General features: G+C 38.7%; 1 protein-coding gene across 1 annotated transcript; it reads right to left on the minus strand.

Annotated features, from left to right (window-relative positions):
- Window positions 1-133: 133 nt before the first annotated feature.
- ulk1b (unc-51 like autophagy activating kinase 1) lies at window positions 134-22,634 on the minus strand. Its single transcript, XM_088435187.1, has 27 exons — window positions 21,985-22,634; window positions 19,871-19,963; window positions 19,566-19,607; window positions 16,465-16,497; window positions 15,558-15,594; window positions 15,308-15,481; window positions 14,210-14,283; window positions 13,929-14,030; window positions 13,391-13,449; window positions 12,039-12,121; window positions 11,554-11,607; window positions 11,340-11,431; window positions 10,982-11,144; window positions 10,801-10,855; window positions 10,599-10,682; window positions 9,234-9,377; window positions 9,000-9,142; window positions 8,487-8,749; window positions 8,178-8,383; window positions 6,947-7,065; window positions 6,727-6,852; window positions 5,088-5,272; window positions 4,662-4,858; window positions 4,201-4,319; window positions 3,975-4,132; window positions 2,757-2,892; window positions 134-2,679 (listed from the first exon to the last, which is right to left on the minus strand). Exons 1-27 carry the CDS (start codon window positions 22,072-22,074, stop codon window positions 2,624-2,626), a joined length of 3,087 nt encoding a protein of 1,028 aa, XP_088291313.1. The 5' UTR covers window positions 22,075-22,634; the 3' UTR covers window positions 134-2,623.
- Window positions 22,635-23,613: the final 979 nt, after the last annotated feature.

The following is a 23,613-nucleotide window of genomic DNA, read 5'->3' on the forward strand; positions in this document are numbered from 1 at the left end:
GGAGAACAAGATTATCCTTGATGCACTGTTTGTCAATCTTTTTGCATTTTTTTTAAACCATAAAACAATATTTAATACTTCAAAACGCTACTGTGGGCACAGTTTTATCTGCCAAAAAAAAACCCCAAAACACTTGACCATTCCTTTTACTTTATTCATATTGCAACTAACAGTAAGGGTTATATTACACACATGGACATTGAGATAGTGTCTCGTCATACATGACAACATGAAAATGCATTGCTGGGAAATCAGCAAAAAGCCTTTTCTTTGGGAAAAATAAACATTATTAGATGGTATGTTACTGTTCCCTCCTCACCCGCAAATCCATAAATACAATGACAGCAATAACTTAATTTACAATTCCTAGAGGTGATCCTAAACACGCACACACGCACACACACACACACACACACACACACACACAAAATCCGGGCATGTTTTTTATACACACACTTAAAAGTCTCGCCTCACGGTGGTTACACTTCATTTTAGCTTTGTGGGAATGCTTTTGAGTAGCAGCCACCATAATGGCAGCCGGTCAACATCCTGCTCAAGGATATTACAGCAGAAAACAATACATGGCACCCTCCTGACCCCTCCCCAAAGTTATCTCAATGCATGCACACATTCTCTTCATGGTGACCAAGACTGATTATAATAATTAGGATGGCCAGTAGCAATGATTGTGCGGGGATTATTTAAAAACAAAAAAAGTGACATATGCATCACAGGTACTCGCCACCGTATACTGAGCAGGACGAGAGCCAGGATGAGCCTATTATAGGAATGTATAAGTCAACCATTACACACATGGTCTCGGCTAAGAATATCGCAAATATTTTTTAATAAAAGGCCTCAAAGTAAATAAGTATGTTTAAATAGGTGGAAATAAAAAGCTCTTCCATTCTGCTCTACTAACAGTGCTACTATACTGGATCTCTTTGTAAACTATCTTTTAGCTTTTTGAAACATGAATATTTTAATAACTTAAAAAAGGAGGAAAATACAGTGAAGAAAGTAGTCCTGGGCCCCACAATAAAGGAGTATCATGGCCATGTGTTTTAAAAAAATATGAAGTATTTTTTTGTTGTCGAGTGTGAAAGATAAAAGTTGTGAACAAAATGTGATGCTATAAAAATATTTTTTTGTTGCAATATTACCACTTTTTAATCATTTCCATGGCATTCCGTTTTGGGTGGCCCTACTTCGTAACAAGAGGAATCCCTTTTTAGTGGAGATATGAATTTCATGAGGGGTCGGAATTTATTCTCATCAGGCCTCTCCACACATGCTAGCATGCACACGATACTGTACACCTTTGAACGCAGGCAAAACACGCGTCTACTGGTTCAAAGTTGAGGAAAATTGTGAAAGAAATCTGTTTGGGATTTACTTTAAAATAAAAAAAAAAAAAAATCGAATCAAATATTTACCAGTAGCGCTCAAAATCATCTTTTTCCAAAATCAAGACTAATTCGAAGCAAAACACAATATACTTTTTTTTGAAACCCTCCTCACCGTAAAGCTTTTTTTAAAAATTTTCTTGTAGAAAACGTTCTCCGCATTCACAGCATCCCTCTATTAATGAACACACACGCAAAACACACAGTAACTATGATACAACTGCACTCCACGTATGGCAGTAGAATTAGAAATGAGCTAATCAGTCAAAGTATATTCAACCAAAGAAAACAATACTTGACATGTGTAGCATGTTCCACTCTGTACAGTACTTCAACAGTGCAAAAACATTCAGGCGTGTCGCCGATGTTGACGCGGCTCCTCTCCCGTCCGATACATTCGTATTTTGATTATACTTGCTGAACGTCGACGATGATTGATAAGATACCATGGCGTAAAGAGGAAACAGGAAACCACACAGGGGGGTGATTAAGGGCCGCACACAAAACAACATCCTCCTGTTAGCGGGGCATCGTTAGCGCAATACTAATCCGAGATGCTAGCAGTGCCGTTTGGCTTTTTGGGCCCGCTTGATGCAATGCTGCGAAATAAGTTGCCGCCTTCCTTGTGAAGGGCAAGTCCATAAAGTGTCAAAACAAGCTACTTACAGTGGAGCTGAAATCAAACGTATTATAAAAAGACTTGGCGGAAATTCTTCTCCAGTTGTAGCAATGTTATGTACACTGTAGCAAGCATGTAACTAGTTTGAAACAAACACACATAGAAGTGGTATCATGTGAACATACATAATATGATGAGAATGATACTTCAACTTTACCTCCTTGTAGGCGTGCGGCTCACTGTACCTCCATAAAGGTCCATCTTCAAAATGTATGTACGTCATGCGCGTCGATATATATATATATATATATATATATATGTGTATATATATATATATATATATATATATATATATGACTACTTGGCCATCTTGCCTCAAATGAGGCTGGGGTGGGAAATCCTCATTGGCCACGGTCTCTCACAGGAGTCCAGATATCAGCAACGACCAACATCATTTCCGATTTAGGGAAAAAGGCGCCGTTTTCCCAAGCTCGGGTTGTAGGCTTTAGAGCTGAAAGTGATGTTTGACGGGACGTGAGGTGCTGAGATGAAGTTTGTCGGTGAGGAGCCAATGAGTGACATCGCGTGGGGGGGGCTCTCAAACGCAGAGCCCGGACTGCAAGGCTGTGAGGCGCCGCTCAATACACTCTTTACCTGCAAAAGAGAAGAGGGACTCGGGTGAGTTGGGATGAAGTGAGTGGGTGACAAATTTGCACGCGTATTTGACTCACATTTGCTCACACTGAGAATGTCTTCCTGTTCTGTGAGAAGCATAGAGAGGCCCTCCATCAGCAGAAGGGCTTTGTGATAGCGATGGACCGATGCCTCCCCCTGGTGGAACATCTCGTCCAGTGCAGCAGACTGAACCTTTTTTAGAATATCATTTTATTATTTTTAAAGGGATTTTTCTTTTACGTTTCATCCATCATCATTTGTGGGTGGAAAAAAAAAAAAAAAAAAAAAAATATATATATATATATATATATATATATATATATATATATATATATATATATATATATATATATATATATATATATATATATATATATATATATATAAATGTTCATCAAGCAATATAGATTTTTTTTTAACTAATTAATCACAAAATCTTCCATAATTAAATGCGTAGAATCCCATTTTTTGCCATTTTCTTTGAAGCTTGTAACAGTAAAATCTTGAGATGAACATAAAATCATAGATTAAAAAGACTTTGTTGTTTGTGGTTTTGCCAAAGTGCATTTTTTTTTCTTTTTTTCTGATGAGCATCCATCTGTGTGCCGGTGACTTTCATCTAAATTTGGTTGCAAAGTTAGCAGAGGTCATCTGTCACAGGGAGTAAATAAACTTGTTATTTCCCCGAAACATTTTTTTTATTGCATTAACAAATATTCATTAATCTCTGTACTTCATAGAGTTTATATCCACACTTACTCAAGTAAATAACTCTTACAAGCTTCATAGAGAATAATTAACCGAAGTATTCACAATTAATTATGGATTTTTTTTGATTAGTCAAAAAAATAATTGCTTAAGAGCAATAATGTATAAATATATTAAGAGCCATATATTAGGGCTTACAAAGTTGAAACGTTAACTTTAGAAAGCAATTAAAAATGGTATACAGTCATTAAATCAAATAAATTTCATTTACAAGCATTTAGGAATGATAGCATGGTGCCGTTTTGAACCTCAACCTGTTTTGACAATATTTAGTCATTTTTAGCCACCTAGTTTATTTTTTAAATGCTTTTGGTTTGATGAACCTAAAACCGTTATCTTTTACAGGAATAGATAGTATAGTATTACAGGACCAAAAGTAATAGAGGTCTTTGAAAGAAAATATTTTTTTGATGTTCTGATGTAAATTCCAAGATGTAATTAATCTATTACAAGTTTTGCAAATAAATTAGCTACTGAAAATTCTAATGAATACATTTCTGGCTTACCATTTGCACGGTGTGGCTAAAGAGCAACCTCTCAGCCGTAATGGAAGTGATTTTGTCCATTAGTCTGTGCTTTTTGGAAAAGAAGCGCTCCAGACGCGTGCTGAGAGAGCGGCATGATGCCACGCTGGACTTGTACAAGTCGTTCAGCCTCCTCACAACTATAAATAAAAAATTAATTAGGCAAATAATCACATCGGAGGTTTTTCCTGAAGCGAATGGTTCATACCTTGCTTGACTGTAGCCGAGGGGTAAAGTTTGCCCTGTTTCACTCGCTCCATGGCCGTTTGTATGGCAGCAGACAAGAGCTCTGCAGTCTTGAGGTATAGAACCAGCTGTTCAGCATGGCTGGTGAGACAATAACATTGATACATTTGTATATGCCGATGAATTTTAATCATGCACAAAAAGTGCAAACATGTTTGGCCTAATTTCAGCCTTTTTGTTTATTAAAGTATTCTAATCACTCTCTGTATTTTGTTCTTTATCAAACGAATCATGACAAGAGCCGTATTGTAAAAAGTAGCAGGACAGAGTTTACTGTATTCATAGATAAATGTTTTATATTTAAAATATCCTGAATCATCCATTTTCCAAGGTTAAATACTATAAGCAGTCAATCAAGCCTTCAAAACAAGAGTTTTGTCTCCAATAAAAGAGGTCAAGAAGCGTGGCTGATTGAGCTTTTACCTCCACTCTCGGCTTAGTGAGCTTATCTGATCTGCCACCAGGCTCTGCTGCTGCTGCTGCTGCTGCAAGAAGTGAGGCTGAGCGGCATCAACCGGGACCCCCATCAGAGTGTTGCCGCGGGCCCCGGCCACCTCCATCAGACAGTAAGCGAAATCCAGCGTGAAGCGCAAGCTCTGCACGGTGTCTGTGTGCTCCTGCTGCACTCCCACAGGGACAGGAAACACACACAGGAGGACAAAGGGGATAAGCACTTTAAACTGAGGACACAGGGCGTCATTGAAGCACTTTGTGGACTGACTTGCTATTTTGTTGTTCCTCTTAGCCTCTACACTTTCCCTTTTTGTGATCGGTAGCTGCACAGTGCCAAAAGCAGACTTCCCATTTTCTGCCACTTTTGTGACTTCACAATGAAAACCTTTATCTCACCTCCATCAAAGTCTCCTCAGGAAGCTCGGGGGCCTCAAAGGTTATGCGACCGCCCATGTTGGCCGTGATGGGGTCAAAGAAATTGTAACGAGGGCTGGAAGAAGCCTCAAAGCCGTCGCCGTAGGTGCCGGTCTGGGGATAGCGGCTGGTGAAGGAGCCTGCGGGGCTGACAGATGCAAACGAGCCTGCAGAGGGAAAACGCAACTCTTTAGCGCTTTAAAAATCAGGCGTGGCTCAGTTGATATTCAAACTAATTTCAATAGCTGCTTCTGCTTTTTTGCAAAAGCTAAAATATGATTAACCCATTCACCACCATTGACAGCTTTAGGCTCAAATAATACTCATAAGCATACACTTAAGCAGTCATGATAATGATCCTGATTATTTGAATCGAGTCTGTTAAGGGTCGGGAAAATGAAATATATGCAGGATAGTAACCCTCGAATGCCCCACCCTGCAGTAACTCATTCATTGCCATTGACAGGAAAAAAAGCCAAAAACCTGTTTTAATAGAGCTGGCAGTGAATGAGCCAATATGTGCATAATTTTTCATCGGAATATCTGATTTAACGTGCAAAAAAGTAATAAATGTTCTTTGAAATAATATGTTCTATATGACCGCTAGTCTGAACACAATATTGCGTTGGGGAATAGAAATCAAGATGATGAATTGTCCTGTTTTCAGCTACCTCAAGAGGCTGATATTTTATGCAGCACCACAGACAGTCAACGGGATATAACAAGTTCACGATAGTTTCTAAAACAAAAAGAAAAGACCTGAAAAAAGTTCATTTTTTGCAAAAAGAGAAAAAAAGTGGCCAAATGACTGATGCCATTTGTGTGCTTGAACACACTTACTGACTTGGTAGTTAGCGGGCTATCGTTAAAGTCAATATTAGCACACAGCTTCTCAAAATAAAGAACCTCCCAAAAAGAATTAGGGCCATACGATTCGAAAATATAACCTGTGGCTAAAAAGAAGAAGAAGAAGAAATCAACCTGACAGTAGCTACCAGGCAGTTTACGTATGGAATATTGCTGAAGAAAAATCGTTTAGATTGTAGAGAATTATTGTCATTTGTATCGCACAAAACCACACAGTGAAACTCTTACTCTGTTCACCTCTGCGATCACAAGACGGTAGCCATGGTGGGCGCCGTCATGCTAATTGACGAGTTTAAATCTTGCCACGATTACTTCAAATCTCATCATGATGCCTAAATCTCATTATGATGACCTTATATTTTATTAGGACACCATTACATGTATAATGTACAAATGGTGTATGCGTGACTAAATAGTAGTTAGTGACCTTAAATAGTGATTGCTTGCATGGTAAAGGTAATCATGACTGCAAGCTGGTGAGCATGGGCAAATTTAGTTGGTGTCTAAGAATTGTAGATAGAATATAATACATAATTAGTATTTATATTAGCTTACTCCAACTCACATCCAACCTTAGTAGATTATATAAAACAAAAATCAAATCACATTCAATATAGGGAATTGATAATAATAATTAAAAAAAAAACAATGGGGTGGGGTGTGATCACTCCATTATTCAATTGATTTTATTTAGAAAGATTTGACAGTGACTGAGAGACAGTAAATGCATTTTAAAATATTTACAAGTTGTTACCTGAGTATTTCCTCTGCCTGCATGCCTGAGGCGGGGTTCCACCACTGGGAGGGGAGCCGATGGTGAAGACAACCTGCGCTGGGCTGCAAGAGCCCGGTGCAGGACACAAGACACCACCTGAGGGCACTAAAGAACAAGAATCGTAAAGCGATGGCGTGACCCCAGTGATCCAAATGTGAAGCTTCATCAAAACGGATTTAAGAGCTTGTGAAAGACATACCTGCTATGTCTATAGCTTTTTCACAGGCCAGGTTCTCCGTGCTGCCCCGGTCGCTTACTGTTCCACCACCAAAGGCCGCCATCAACAACATGTCCGACAGGAGGCCGGCGCTCTGAGATCTGCAGCACACAGCATGCAACGTTTTTCAATTGAGTACTTTCAAGATACTTATGGAATATTCGGAAAGGACACTTTAAGGATGGTTATTTATTATTTTCAATGAATTTTATGAATGATTCTGCTGACCCTGGGAACACCACATCTTTTGCTTTTGTTTATAATTAACTCATTCCATTCCACTGACTTCTATAGATGCTAAATATCCATTTCAAGCTGTATGGTTTTTTATCTGTTGAACAATTTAAACACTGAATATCATTTATGTAACATTGGTTCGTGATTGTATACATATGAGTGTTGACGCTTTATGATCCTATCAGTTTTGAGTGTTTACTTGCCAAATTGTAGCATCTATTAATAATTACAAACTATTTTGGGTGGGCATCCCTTACTTGCAGATGCAATGTGAACTCATTCATTACCAATGACGGCTACAGAAGTCATAGATCAATTTCTGGCAGAGAATAATTTAACTCATTCCCTGCCATTGACAACTATAGTAGTAAAAAATGTTTTTACTGGTTTGAAAGTTAATGAGGTAAAACTAAGAGTGAAATAGCTGTTATTTTGAAATTTTGGAGAACTTGATTTACATGAGAAACAATATAGGGAGCTACTTATTTACATTTTCATTTATTTTTAAGACATGCTGTTGTCTAAAAATTATTTTTTAAAATATCAACAATATGCAAATCTGAAAAGTTGTTCAATAAACATATGCTTTAAGAAATTCCAACAAAGTTGGAATTGGTTTTTATTTTTGACGCCAATGTATTCCCTTTTAATATAAATGAACATCGGCTTCAGATATCGAGTATCCTTGGCATCCCCCAAAAACATAGCGAGCGCTTTCAGAGGTACTTCTCACGACTGTTCCTGAAATAAATAATTGTGGTGCATGATTGCATTGTGTGTAACAAATGAAAATTAATATTTAGCGCTCCAATTTCCTCCAAAATATGGTCTAACTTGAGGCACTCGCCTTTCGAGGCGTCACTGTAGTTTATCGTTCTGAGAATGAAAAATGAAAGCTATCGCTGCACTGTTTTCCTCTCAGCGGCAAAAACATGCTTTAATTATTAAGGGCAGCAATTGCAATTCCAGCTCTCACCTTCCAAATCCCCGAGTATCATCATTCATCCTGTGGATGCAGTGTGAGGGCTGAGGGCACTGCGTGGGCACTGGCTGTCCAGCATCTCTGGGCTCCATTTGCACAGTTCTGCTGTTGGGGGAGCCAACGACCAAACCCTGCTGTGTCAGGAAGTTGACAAGGTTTGGAGAGCTGGGGGGTTTGGGGAATTCAAATGGGGGCATAGTCTGCAAACAGAAGCAACACAGAAGCGCAGGAGAGCTTTGTTTGAAAAGTTACTATTCACATGGCGTAACACATAAAACGAACACAAACAAAAAAACGACTCACTCTCGACGGGGAGCCCAAGATTGTAGGCAGTGGGCTTCGCTGCATTAGCTCACTGAGGCGGGGGGATGAGTGCAACGGGCGGACCGTCATCAAGCCTGCAGTGGGGACCACGACCGGATCCGAGTGCTGCTTTCGGATCTTTTGTCTGCCGCCGCCAGTGGTGCACTCTAACAGACAGGGGGCGCTGTGGAGCCTTGTCCCCAATCCTGTAGCGACCGGGGAGTGTTTCTGAGTAGTCGGCCTGGATTCTGCATGCTGAGCCGCTGCAATAGATGGGAGGGGGATCAAAAGATTTCTAAGAATGGACAGTTGACAGTATAACACCAATAAGTTATCTTATCTATACCTTTAAAAAAAACTGATAGGCGGGGATTGTTGATCTGCATTTAAGACTAAAAAATGAGAATCGGCTGCTTCTCAGAAGGTGATAAATTATGCTATAAGCATCCAGTCATGCAGTAGTTAAGGTGAAATAAGGGTGTCTATTGGAACGTTAAAAGTCTCTCAAGTTACCTTGAGGGGAGAGTTGAAATGGTCTCGCTCCTCCCAGCGAGAGCCTTCGGGTGGTGGCCATTGTTCCGTAAGGTGGCGAAGGTCCGGTCCTCGCAAAGCCCAGCGGACTTCCACTGCTGCAACGATGCACCGGAGTGGACAGCCTAATGATAGAAGTTCGTTGAAGTGAAAACGTGGAGAGCATTACGAATGGATCATAGTGTTTGCACAGCACGCATGCTAGTAGACACATACCGTGGTGAGCCTTCCTGTTTGGTAGTGTAAATATGCTGCTCCAAGCGTTGGTAGTTGTGCACCTGAGTGGGAACTGGGATTGGCAGGGAGTGACCGTGGTTCCCGCTGGGGCCAGCATAGTTACTCCCAGAGGTCTCACTAGGCCTGCCAAGGAACAGCCAAAAGATGGAAAAAAAATGCACAGTGCATCCCATTAAGAGGGACTGAAAAAAAATCCACTGGTGATTAGATAATCAAATGAATCATATTAATATTTGATCGCTAAACAATTTAAATGTATTCATAAAAAAAATCTGCTCACCCTGCCTTGCTTGTGCAGCAGAAATACCACTATTTTTTATAAGCAACATGAGACTTCATTTGATATGATAAATATTTAAGGTTATGGTTTTTCTTTGGCTTGTTAAAGTTTTATGTCTACAGACCACCATGCTGTCGAAACAGCCACAGTTCACAGTTAGCTAAAAAACACTTGCTAGGATAGTAGTTGGTGATGCAACTCTTTTTGATACCTTTTTTTTAAAGGGGAAATGTGTAAGATTTAGACAGCTTTTCATTGAAAAGGAATACATTAAATGATTATAAATTTCAAAAACTTGCAAATAAATGAGTTCTTAATGACCAACAGTATGTTTTAAATATAATTGTAGGTCTAGTTATGATGTTATAGCTCAGGACAATGGTAAGTGCAGCACCTCCTGCTGTCCGTAATGAAAAACGGTCTAAATCTTACACATTGTCCATTCAAGAATCTTACACATTGTCCCTTTAAGATAACATTTTATTTTTTTACCTCGCATTGTCTATAACAAATACTCAAAACTTGCCTACTTACTAAGGATGCATTTAACAAGTATTTTAATAATTGATTTATCTGTTGATTATTTTGTTGATTAATAGATACATTTTTTGAACCTATGTCCTAATTTTCCTCCCTTAATATTTTAAGATCGTTTTGCAAGCTAACTTACACAGCTTTTTTGAGTTCTAAATCACATGTCAACTTTTTTCATTGATGTACCTCATGTGAATTATTTTTTGCTCAGCCAAGTGCCCCCACACCAGCGCAAAGCAGTGCAGGAAAAATGCATTACTAATGACAATGCGCATCTGTATGAGATTTAACAAAATACATAGTGTTTTGCAATCACTATAACACAATTTAGCAATGCGATGCTTCATGTTCTAATTACTTTACTCCTCATTTGAAAGTGTACGATTCCTTTCATGGCATTATAAAACATTAAATCAGTTTTGCTCAGATTTGCAGATATTGTGTTAAATAGTCATATAAGACCATTTCAAAATTTGCTGTTCAAATAATAAATAACTTATTGAATTAAAAAAAAAAAATCCAGCCGTTACCTGGCACGATTGGGGGAGCCACTATAGGAGGGCGAGTGCGGTGGCGATTTGGCTTGGACGCATAAACCAGAAGTCAGGAGAGAGCTTGAAAGAAGAGACGAGAAGAAAATTATTTACTACACTAGCGAGATAAGTGTTCTTCATAAACGTTCCACTTCAATGTCTTTATTGTCTATCAAGAGAAGTTATAAGCTTTTCTTACCCGCTGTTCATTAGACTGTCCTGCAGCACTTTACTCTCACTCGTCAGCTCAGCAGCTGCAGGAAGATAACCACATATCTTATACATTTATTATCTGTTATATCATACTTTTATCTGTTATTGTGACAATTCAACTGCTTGAGGGGACACATCCAAAAAGAAAAACAAGCCTTCTCCCTTACCGTTGAAGTGAGCGGGCACAATAACAAAGTCGTCGGTGTCACATGAGGAGGAGTTCTTGCTGCTGCCGCCTCCTCCGGACGAATCCTTGAGGAACCCGGTGGCCTCTTGGGTTGGGGAGGCCAGCGCTTTGGCACGCAAATGTTGCGCATCACCAAGCGATTGCTGCAGAGGCAGGAAAGTCAAATGAATAGTGAACAGAAGACAACAATGGAGAGTCAACACAACAAGAGAATCAAAGTGCAAATGAGAGGGATGATTAATTAGCTATGGATCTGGGTGGCCTCTTGATGCCACAAAGACCTTTGTTAATCATTTACACACATGAGGGGGTGGGGGTTGACGATATGGTAAACAAACCGGTGGAGAGGCCAGGTGCGAGGTGGAGGAACTGCTGCAAGAGCTGGCTGAAGCAGAACTTGGGAAGCAGGTCATGGTCACTGTTGGAGTTGCTGCCAGGAAAACAGGCGCATTAAAATCCTTTTTTACTTAGCAAAACTAACTTTTGTAAAAAGGCTTTCTATCACAACATTCACATAACACCACATCTGTTTTTGAGAAAACTGTAACTTACTCTTTTTTATGGATGAGCTGGTCGCTTCCAAGAAGGGGTGAGAAAAAAATTCATCTGTAGGAAACAAAAAAGAGATATTTCGCACTATATTCGGTAGTTGTATTTTTTATGATTTCGATCCCCTCGTAGAATGAATGCGCCTTTGTTGCAATGTGACTACTGTGAGAAAACTATTTCCTGCAAACGATCAATATAATATCATTAACTGTCTTGTTTAAAGAAGCGCAAGAAAAAAATGTGAAGCGGAAAGGTGGAACACAAAGGCAAACAAAGCCCGAGGCTCAGTGCTAAACCCCGCTGCATTGAAACACATAAGCTAACATAATATTTGAGTCTTTGCCAACTGATTCTTGGTGATGCATATGACAGCATGGAAAAATGCCTTTAAAAATGCAATCTAAGACAGGAGGACCTCACTCTTATTTACTTCGCATGATTATTGTGTTATAGCATATTAGCACTTTTGCCTAAAGACTTCCACTCACCAAAATCCATGCGGTCCCTGTGATTTCGTTGCAGCAGTCCCCGTAACAGGTGCCTCAAATGGCTGGAAGTCTCTCTAGGAATGCTGCAAAATAACAGGAAAATTATCATTTTGTGCGTGAAGAAATTTTAAGACCGATATGGGCAAATAATGTCAACACACAATTTTATCATCATTAGTAGTCAGCATCATTTCAGTAAACCGACTGTTAATTTTTTTTCTGCTCTTTTTATTAGTCACATGTTTGTTTTGTTTTGAAAATGGAGCCGGGGTTCTTCACGTTGAGCAGTGAGAAACTGAACAATATTTAGTTGTTTTTTTGCGCTACCTTCTGTGGTACCCTAGTTGAATACCATTTCTTTTTTCAGATCAATCGCAGTAGAAGACCTCGTTGACCTTCGATACACAGTCTCTACCCCCAGAAAATTGACAATTTTAAATTATTGAGTGGATTTGACATGAAAAAAAGACAACAGAAACCCTTCCGAGGAGAGCCAGCGACGGTAACAGATGAAAAACAAAAACAAAATGTATGGTCAGTCAGAAAGTTAAAAATTGACTGTCAGTTTCTCTCTTTTTTTTAATGGCTGGCATTACACGAGTTAAAGACCCACATATATGTTCCATAAATAACATTTTCCTTAAAATTCCAGGAAATGAATGGCAATTTTCTATTCTTCTAAATTTGCGATTGCAAAACTGCTCCAAGAGAGCAGCCGAAACAAGTTTTGGCCACTATTACGAGAACCGATAACTTGAAATTAAGGCCAAGCATAGGTCTGATACCGATACTTGGTATCGGTACTCGTCCATCCCCAAAAAAAACTGCTTCTGAATGGACTGAAGTAGATTTGAATTGTTATTTTTGCACTTTAAAGAGAATAATGTGAGTTTTTATTGACTTATTTGGGGTTATGTCACAGGGTCTTTTCAATTATTTTGTGTTTATTTTATCCAAGTTGACTAAATTCTCATGCTTGAGGGTGAATTAATTGAACCCAAAGGTTTGGAATAAAGGGTGACATTATCTCATACCTACTGTTGGTGCCTAAGCTTTGTTTGAAGAGTATCACTTGAGTCTCTTTTAACATTTCATGTTAAAAAACAAACAAACAAACAAACAAAAAACATGTATCATTCCTGCTGATATCTTATCAGATTGATATTGGTATCTGACCGTACTCAAAGTTGCAATATCGGATCACATAAAAAATGAAAAGGTTGTACCAGAAGACCCCTAATTACAGGTAATATAATCTTGTCTCAAAACTTTAAATTTATACAAAAGATACAGCTTCTGTTACAAGCAAAGAAAAAAACGAATAATGTGGTAATCTCGTGGCAGCTACTTACTTGGGGCTGAGGTTTTTATTTTTTTCGTAAAACATCCTAAGATCCTGGGGACTGCTAGCCTAAAGGCAACAGAGACAAATTAATGTCAGTATCATTCTTTCCATTGTAAAACTTTTCAATAAATTCCAGTATGGTGTCAGAGAGGTGAAGACACAGACAAAGAGAAAAAAAAAAAAGAGCGCGTATGAGACACACTGCAATAACATTGCTATGGAGCAGTTTCAGGAAAATGTTTGAAATGAGATCTGAGACGTGATCCTCAATAGACCAACTAAGCTGCACCAAGGGTATTTTAGCACTTATTGAACTGACATTTCATTACCTTCAAAGTTGACATAGCAAACGTGTTTGCGAAACGAAGGAACATTAACATGCACCTGGAGTCGAGCATGAGCTCCCTGGTGAAGTCCAATATTTGCTTTCATTTCGCTCTGCTTTTTGGCGCGCTAATAGCTTCCCTGTATTTATGCTTTTCGGTTATTTTGTCTCGAGCTTAGAATGATGATATATTGTTTTACTGCAGCAGCCTTGTGTGTACCTGGAAAGGAGCCTTCCCGGTCAGGCACTGGAACACGATGGTTCCGATGCTCCACAAGTCAGCCTTGGCATCGTAGTTCTGAGACATAATGACCTCAGGTGCCTTGTGAGGAGAGATAGGGGTTAAAAATATTTTGAGAGCTACTTTTTTTTTATTACAATGAACCTGTTTAAATGTTATGCAGTGCAACAGCCTAATTGAAAGATTTAAATTTTTGACAATAAGACCGCTTCCTTTTTGAAAACCTTGCAATGTGCACGTATTCATGCTGGCCTCATTACCATGTACATCGGTGACCCACAGAGAGTTGCAGCCATCATGTTGTTCTGAAGATACCTGGCAAAACCAAAGTCCGCTGCGGAAAGAGATTGAGGTGATTAGAAACACATTCAGTCAGCTAGTCCCTGAATATTCATGAGTGTCTTTAAAAGCATATACTTCACAATTTGAGGCATATACTGTAAAGTACATGGTTTACACATTTCTTCATTAACTCATTCAGCACCATTCAGTACTATAACTGTGAAAGACACACTTTTATTGAGATCCATTGGTAGCTGTATAAACCAAAGATCTGCTTCAACTGGGATGGGAATGAATAAGTTAATGAATATTAAATAGACGGTCTCAGGTTGTCAGGAAGCTATAGTGGTTACCCATGTGGCTTATTTGTATCCACTAGGGTTGCAAATCCCTCCTGATAATTTTAATCTGTGAGTTGAATTTTCTCGGCGGAAACAGCACAGTTGAGTCAGCGTGGTTTATTAAATTGTGATCAGTAGGAATGGAAACTCTGTCAGGCTGTCAGCATCAAAGTGTGCAGAGCCATTTATGCCTACCACGCCAGCCTATATGGAGCAGTCGAGTACTTCTAGCTAGCAGATAATTTAGGACCAACCCAGCTCTAACAGGGCTTGAGCTGCCGGTAAACACTGCCAATAGGTGCTGGAAGTCAAAGTCAATGTAAATAGGTCATTTGTTAGGTAAATATGATTTCAGAAGAAAAGAGAATTGATAATTGTTGCTGTGATTGGATTGCCATATTTTTGCTGAAGTGTACATTAATAAGCAGGTTTATGGGACAGGAAAAAGTACCTCGAGCATTTTTTTTTTTTTAACTAAGGTACTCGAATTACTTAAGGACTCATTTCAGCCGAGAAGCCATTGAATTGAAATTTGTTTTCGGTTGGTATCGTTTGACTCATTCAAGCTGACCTTTCGAATGAGATCTCGTGTGTTAATATGGGATGCAATTAAATTTGCTGGGTCTCAGGAGGATAAACAACCAACAAAACTCTTTTGCGAGTTCTATAAAAGTTCACAAATGCTTATCATTAAAATTTTAATAGTGACTTGGGGGAAATGCAACCCGACCTTACCAATTTTGATGCAGGTGTTGTTGGAGTGGGACTTGCGTCCTGGTGGATAGGAGAGCAGAATGTTCTGGGGTTTGAGGTCCCTGTGGATGATGCCTTTAGCCTGCAGGACCCTCATGGCACCCGCAATCTGCTGCAGGAAGACGCGAATTGTGTCCTCGCTCAGAGTGCCTTTTGCTGCAAAGAGACAGTAAGCTGTTGAGCATTTATTCTTGTCAAAAGCATTAATAGGCATTTGGAATGCTTCTCTTACAGTGTAGGTAGTCGGCAAGGTCACCACCGTTACAGTACTGCAAAGTGAAAAGAGGGAACGGGATTAGGAGTAACGGTTGCCACCACCAGGCAGCAGTTGGATTTTTACTACGCACTTTTTGGCACCTTCTCACCACTAGAGCACAATTGTTACTGATTATAGTTGATCCAGCAGTGAAATGACTGGTGCATCGACAAATTACAGTGACTCATTATTTCCATTAAAGAATAAAATGACAATTTGCTTTTTCACACAAATATTTTCTTGCAATCAACAGACATTTGGATAGAATAACAAAAAGTAATCTGTTGTGTCTAAACTGCACAGTGATGAGATCAACTGCACCATATTTGGCGGAGACGTGCGACCAAGGTGACTAAGTGTCTCTGAAGCTACAAAAGAGCATCAGCGGATCAGGACATTGATTTCCGGAGGAGGAAAATGCAATTCAAGACGAAAGGCCTTGTTCCTATTTGCAGCATTAATATGAATCAAGACAGGAAATTGCGTCCTCCAAATCACTTATTCCGACCCAAAAATAACCTGAGTGTTCGGATCAGATATCCTTTGTGATTGGAAGGATGCACTTTGTTTTGGAAAATGAAACAAAATTAAACAAAACACAGTCTAGAGCTACATTGTAGAATCAAGACTTTGATGGTCTATTCATGTGGGTTTTTTCATGGGCCTTTTTATAAACACACCATTCTCTTTTGTATAACAGACACCTCTATGTCGACGTACAAGATAAACATACTAACACAATCAGATGGATTGTACTGGACACAGCAGCGTGTGAGACGGGTGGCGCCCCCCCTTAACGCCCGAGGACCGGCCTATTTTTAGCACAAATGCTGAGGGAGCACAGGACTGAGCAAACAAAGGCCAAAGGCCATGGTGAGCTTACCTCCATCACTAGGTACACTGAGCTTGCAGTTTCCTAAGGGGGTGAAGGGGTGGAAATAAAAAGAAAGAAAACGTCAAAAACAGACAAAGATAGGAACTGAGCTGACAGACTGTGTAAACAGCTAACATGTTGCTAGATAGTATTGAATGGTTTAGGCAAAAGTATGGACATTTACATGTAAAAGGGACATATACATGCAAAAGTGCTGCAGTATATACAGAATAAAAGGTTGTTTGGGAGAATGCTCTACAACATGAATAATGAATCAAAAGGTCAGCAGGTGGCTTCACGTGAGAAGAGGAAATAGCAGGTAGAGCCATCATTATATCAACGATGTGAAACAAAGAAACCCAATGTTGACCATATTGTTATACAGTGACAGAAATAATACATCATCTTGTGGAGGGGGGATGTTAACAAAAAGTAAACAGCTGCGATAATTGAGTCACGCAAGTACACATCCTCACATATAACAGGGGAGCTGCCAGGCTTAAGTTTTAACCAATCACATTCAACTTCATATAAAATTAAAGATAGCAAAACACCATCAGTTTAATGAGTAGGGCTCGTCCAGTATGGATTTATTCACAGAAAAAAGATACACATCACCGACAGATTGACTAATCGATGAAAAAATGTATAATGAATAATATATAACATTTGTTTTCCTCACTATGTTTCAATTATGCCTGAATTTTCACTATTCGCAAGCCAGTCTGGTTCCTATTCCCCGCTTGTTATTATTTTTTTTCGTTTCGAAAATACATTGTGTAGAGCAAAGCATTTCATTAATAAATGTAAGAAGGACATTGATCCTTGTCATGTGTTTCGAGATGTTGAATGTGTCTTATTTAGCACATTTGTGCTTGATTTATGTTGAACAGCGTTCATATATTCTTTTTAAAGAAACTGTGACTTTAGCCTTGCATTGCTCAATTAATCATTACTTGTAAAAAATATATATTTTGTTTTGAATGACAAATCCACAAATTGACCTCGACAAATTTTATGTTATATATTTTAGTCCAGGATATGAGATTATGGTATTGATTTATGGGTGGTAAATAATGGCATCAGTGTTAGTTGTAAACAACTGTTGTAAAGTATTACAGTACATAAAGGCAAAAAGTTAAAATAATTGTCAAATAATAGCCATTTGGCTCATTATTTTGGTCGAATTCATAAGCAATTGCAATGTACAGAGTGTGAGCCAGAACACAGATATAAAATGTTATGAAATCTCTTATCTCTTTAAAATAAAACCACGACATTTGAACAGGGGTGTGTAAACTTTTTATACCCACTATAAGACTAAATGACAGCAGTCTCTCACGGAATCATTTGTCCGCTTTATGCGCGAAAACAACGTTGGAGCTTGGTAAAAACAAACTCTTATCACATGTCAACAGATGACATTGGTCTGGAAGTGTCACAGCTCTTGAGGCTGTTTTTTTCCCGTTTTGGAAAATTATACAGCACAGACGGAATCACAGTTGCTGTTGTGTATGTGAATGCACACACTGTTACCTGCCTTAAAAAAATATATATTTGGATATTTGTGGTTCTATTTTTTTGCTACTCTTGTGTAGCCTACACGCCTACAAACTACAACCATTACATTTTTTTTTTTTTTAACGGAGCATTATCTTTTTATCTTTATAAAGATTGGCTTTTCAATTTTTAAAACCTCTTTTCAACTTGTAAAATGTAAAAATGAAGATTTGTTTTGTTTTGAATGACCGTACCACAGACTTACCACATCAATAAATTTCATGATTTATATTTACAAGGTTATGTTATGAATATATGTGCGATAAAAAAAAAATGATACCAACTGTTACTTGTCTACAACTGCTGTAAATGGTTAGGTTTCCTATAGGTAAAAAGTTAAAAAAGAAATCATCAAAATTTGTCCGATTACTTTTGGTTGATGGTTGACAGGGCATAATCGATCAATTTGATCAGCCAGACGATCAGTCTGTCAAGTCTTAAATCTTAATTTTATACTACTGAAAAGGCAAAAGTTTAATTTTCATCCAAGACTTAGCTGTTTATTTTTCCTTTTAACATTGCCAAGACCCATATTAAAATGACAAACTAATTCAGTCAGTATTGGGAGTGAAAAATTCAACCATAGAGTGATGATTCATTCATCTTCTGCTGGGATGTTAAAAAAAAAAAAAAAATCAATGTGTCAGTGGTCATGACCTTCCTGGTGCCTTATTTACATGATAAGTACCGGTCAAAAAAAGGTCAAGAAAAACCAATACAAGAAATCTCCTGCTACTACAAGCATCTCAACATATCAGACAAGTAAAACATATTCCAGTGTTTTAAAAGTCTAATTTGTAAACAGCCACGGTGCACACAGGAAAACCTTTGTATGTTCCCAAGTAGGCTGACACACTGAAATGCAGCGTAACAGCCCCAACATTCTTGTGCATGATTACGCGGTTCAAAAGTGTAAATAAAGTCATGTGCTCCTCATCAGATCTCGAACGCAATCAAATTCAGTTCAAAACATATTTTGACGGTTGACAGTTAAAGTTATGTTCCACCTGCTTAAGTTGAGAATGCATGTCAGGTCATCCTGACTATGTCAGGTGTGTGTGTGTGTGTGTGCAGGCTAAAGTGAATGCCAAAGCAGGAGCACTTGTAACTGCTGATTCCTAAGCTGTAAGACTTTAATACTGCTAATTTAAAATACACATGTACACATTGACACTAGGCAGCAAATGTAGGCTTCCGAAAAGTTGCAAAAACAGAAATGACTCATGATGAGGTAAACCACCAAAGTGCTGCTAGAGCACAATGTAAACAATGTCTTGAGGTAAACAAGGCAAAAACCCGGAAGTGAAACCTTCCAAAAACAAAAGGCCGTTTTACTGCAATGCCTTACTTGAAAAAAAAAAAAAAGAAATCAATAACTCACAAAACAAACCAAAAAATGGTCACATTGCATGACACACAAATGGGTCATGTGGCACCGACATGGCCAGCAGCCCATCTGCTCCATGTGGTGAACAGACTGACAGCAAATTGGGACAGCGACTGTAGCATAATTACATGTATAAACAGCATGCAAGCATATTATTACATACCTGAAAGTCCAGTAAAGCAACAATGTTTTCATGCTTGAGTTCCTGCAAAAGAGGGCGTTCATGTTGAAATGACTGAAAAGTACTAGCTAAATTTAATTTGTACAATGTTTTATATATATATATATATATATATATATATATATATATATATATATATATATATATATATATATATATATATATATATATATATACACATTCCACCATTGAGCAAATAATAAAGTAGGCAATAGAATAAAGAGCACATAACTCATTAAAAAATTGATGAACTGCTCGATTCAAATATGACTACTGTTCTATGTCACCTTGAGTATTTTGATCTCCTTCCCCAGCAGTGTCTGGGACTTTGCCAGGTTCTTCTTATTGATGCATTTGACAGCCACCTCCCAGTCATGTTTCTGATAGGAAATACACACAAATGCACACATTGCCATTACTTTTGAAAATTATTTGGGAAAGATCATATGAGCTTTTCTTCTAAAAATAGTTACCACAGCTCAAATTGACACTGTGAATACACCCCCATGAATTTTAAAATCGTGGAATATGACTTGAGCAGAAAAATCAACTCATTTTTTAATCCATCTCAGAGGGTGGCCATTTTGCCCCTTGGTGTCGACTGAAAATTACATCACAGTTGAGTACACTTAACCATCAATCACAGCTCAGCTTGTGTATGTCACATGACCTAACTCGGAAAATCTGTGATTGGTTGCTACCTGTCCTCTGGAGTAACTGTGAAGTCATGGATATAAAGAGGTGGACTTTGCAGCTTAAATAATATTGCACTTATACGATATTAATCAGAGTGGCCTAACATGAAATTTGACTTATTAAATGACAAAAAAAACGAACAAAGCCTTTCTGTCTTATACAGATGATGTTTCACTGTGTCAAAGGAGGGAAATTTTAATCAATTATATTTTTGTCGTGAAGGAATGCTAAATTTATTTAGCCATTTTCAGCAGTAACAATATTTTGTTTAAAAATAATATTGATGATTATTTTGCATGAACAATTCTTACCATTAACAACACGTTTTTCTACTTTTTTTTTTACACGTTTTCCTACTTGTTGACTGAAAATGACTTCACATGACCTCAAGACTCAGGTATTGACCAATCAGAACTCAGTCTGTGCATGTCACATGACCAAACACAGAAAACAAGTGAGCCCCGATTGGTTGTTGCATGAGCCTTAAACACATGACAACTTATTACCTGTACATGCCAAATAAACTCAGTCATGAAGTAACTTAATTTATTATCCCTTTAAGTATTGGCAGCTGGTATTGGTGGTCTCCAAACATTCCAAATACTTAAGAAATAAGGCCTGATAACGTTACTTAGCATCAAATTAAAATACTGTAATTTTTCAGAGTCATATTCCCATGCATATGAAATCGTAAAAATGATCAAACGTTCTAAAGGTGCCCCATATTCAGCAATATCAAGCTGACTTTATTGTGTAGCTTGGCTCTGTCACAAACCAAGACATTTTTTTAGGGTGCGTCCTGCACAAGGTGTTATTAAATCATGGCCCGCCTTGCGAATTAGAATTATGTTTAGTAACTCAGTCATGAGTTTGCAGGCGCCATTCTCAGTAGTAACCACTGCTCAAATAATGACATAAAGTGTAAAAGCAGCATGTATGGTGGCTCCTCCCCCTTCTGGGGGTTCGAAGGGGGGGGGGGCTCCACGTGAAAGTTGGCCCCCAGAACACATTACATAATAGCGTGCCAAGTGGAACAAACGTGAATGTTTTTGACTCAATATTAACAACCTTTGCAGCATTCTGGTGCCCTTGTGATGGGCAGTGAAAAAAAAAAGACAAAAGTACCAGCCAGGTACAGCATGTGTAGTGTTTAAAAAAAACGGACAACTCTGTTGCGATTCTACCATGTTGTTGTTTTAATTCGTGCTGATAAGAAATAAACGCGCTGTATATGAGTTACACCTATCATCACAAAAGCTCTTTATTATAATACCGGTTTGTGTCTTTTAATAATAATGATAGTGATTATGCCAGTTGGTGAACATGTTCCAACATGTTTATAACCGTCTCGCACACCATGCAAGCTAACAAGAGACAAGTGTAAAAAAAAACTGGCCAATTTGTGGCAACTCTAAGAAAGACGCTGACAATACATCACACAACAGCGAAGTATGTTTTATTCCACTTCAGAATTTTTGTAAACGACATTTATTATATTACAGAACATCCTGTTCGTGCAGCTAGGCCTCTTAAGGTCGTACCTTGAAAACAAACAAGAAAAGGCTGCTTCAAGGTACCGCACGCGATAATCGCGTATTTGATTTTTAGTCCAGAATACAAACGATGCTGCAAATTTTATTTATAGATAAAGCAGTTGTTTCAGTTTTTGTTAAAAATCAAATTTATACAGGAAGCGATCGCTCACCTCTCGATTCCTGCCTTTAAAGACGACCGCAAATGCGCCATGTCCTATCAGGTCCTTCCGACTGAACTCGAATCTGCCCACCGTCTCCATGATGCACCTCCGTCCGCTCGAGCACTATTTGGACCGGGCCGGAGAACCGGAGGGCTTGCGATCACCCTTTTGGCTAACAAGCTCGCCTCTCTCCTCTGTCAAGCGGGGGCAACGGCGGGGACAGTCACCCCCTCGTTCACTCGCCAGGAGCTGCCGTCCAGACAACAACCGGCCCTCCTCTCTCATGTTCGCTCGTTACGGAGTTTCACTCCCGACGAGGCCGAGCGAAGACTTCCATGACCGGACACCGAGACCCTCCGCGTCCAAGCGGGCCTGGCAAGCCTGCTCTTGTTGTTCCAGCTGTCGCCAATGACGTGCCACCTTAAAAGCAGCTCGCGCTGCGTTTTGTTTATATACAGGAGCTCCTCGCCTCTGTCGTCTCCAGCGTCAAAAAACACACAAAATAAAAGGTGCTGGCTGCTACCTAAAATCACAAATAGGATATCGATTAAGTAGTTAACGTTAAACTCTACTCCATTATCCCTTTACAAGAAAAGTGGAGTCGCTCAGAGTCCAAGCAGCATCGATGATCCCAACAAAGCAGACTAGGCACGAACGCGCATGCGCAAAGCGAGCACAGCTGTAGCCTTGACGTCACAGGAGTTCTGAGTAGTCGAGTGTCGTTATGGGCTCATGATGTCAGGAACTTGCTAAATAAACATGACAGTTTATACAAGGCTACTTTTTGAGACTTGTTCTTTCTTCTTGTTATAATTTGTAATGTGAGTTTGATGTCATTTTTTTTAAAGTTTATAAATGTTTTCAGAGGGAAAAAAAGGTTATTGCAGAAGTGGCAGAAAATAGCCGAGTCACACTCTTCTCACTCATGTCAAAAGTCTCCTTTATAATAATATGTTCTACGCACCAACACTATTTAAAGACGCCGTTTTGATTGTTACAATATTGTGATTGTGTAGTGTATATTCTGCTGTAGTCTACTTAGTCATCAGTACTGGCGGCCATTTTGATCATTACCGTCGATTGCAAATGACATCACAATTGCTCATTTGACGGCCAATCACCTCTGAGCTGAGCCCGAAGCAACTGTGATGTCATTTTCAGTCGACAGCAATATGCAAAACGGCTGCTCCCAGAGATAAGTAAACATGCATGAATTTTGCAAAATAATTCCTATTTCATTAACTCAAAATTGATCAGAATGTCGTGTTTAGACTACTGCCACCTATGTTGAATATGTTGTGAAAAAATATTTTGGTGTTAAAAGTACAAGCACTTTTTTTTTTACAAAAAAGTGAAAAAATAGGGTTATCCATATACTGTTATACACAGGAACAAGAAAAAAAGTTGTTGTTTTTTTCTTTTCCATTTGCCTTTTATTCATCGTATTTTACAGTACAAATCATCTGTGGTTCACATCAATGCATCATCTCGAAAGGGTTTCCCTAGAGAAAAAAAAGTCAATTCTTTTTAAGTGAGGGTAGAGAGTAGTAATAACACAACTGCACAATTTAGTTAAAATGCTCTTTTGTGGCATATACAGTTAATGAGGGGCATGTCAGCGAGTTGCTCATTTGTATG

The sequence above is a fragment of the Hippichthys cyanospilos genome, chromosome 15 (assembly GCF_059441005.1).
Source record: "Hippichthys cyanospilos isolate Australia breed blue-spotted pipefish chromosome 15, RoL_Hcya_1.0, whole genome shotgun sequence".
NCBI lineage: Eukaryota > Metazoa > Chordata > Actinopteri > Syngnathiformes > Syngnathidae > Hippichthys > Hippichthys cyanospilos.

What these genes read in the sequence shown, in the direction of transcription:
- ulk1b (XM_088435187.1), bottom strand. Translation starts at nt 22,074, where the DNA reads ATGGAGACGGTGGGCAGATTCGAGTTCAGTCGGAAGGACCTGATAGGA. An exon ending in GATACTCGGGGATTTGGAAG is followed by an intron (nt 7,066 to 8,177) that starts GTGAGAGCTGGA and finishes TGTGTGCTGCAG; the next exon opens with ATCTCAGAGCGCCGGCCTCC. An exon ending in TTAGCCACACCGTGCAAATG is followed by an intron (nt 2,893 to 3,974) that starts GTAAGCCAGAAA and finishes ATTCTAAAAAAG; the next exon opens with GTTCAGTCTGCTGCACTGGA.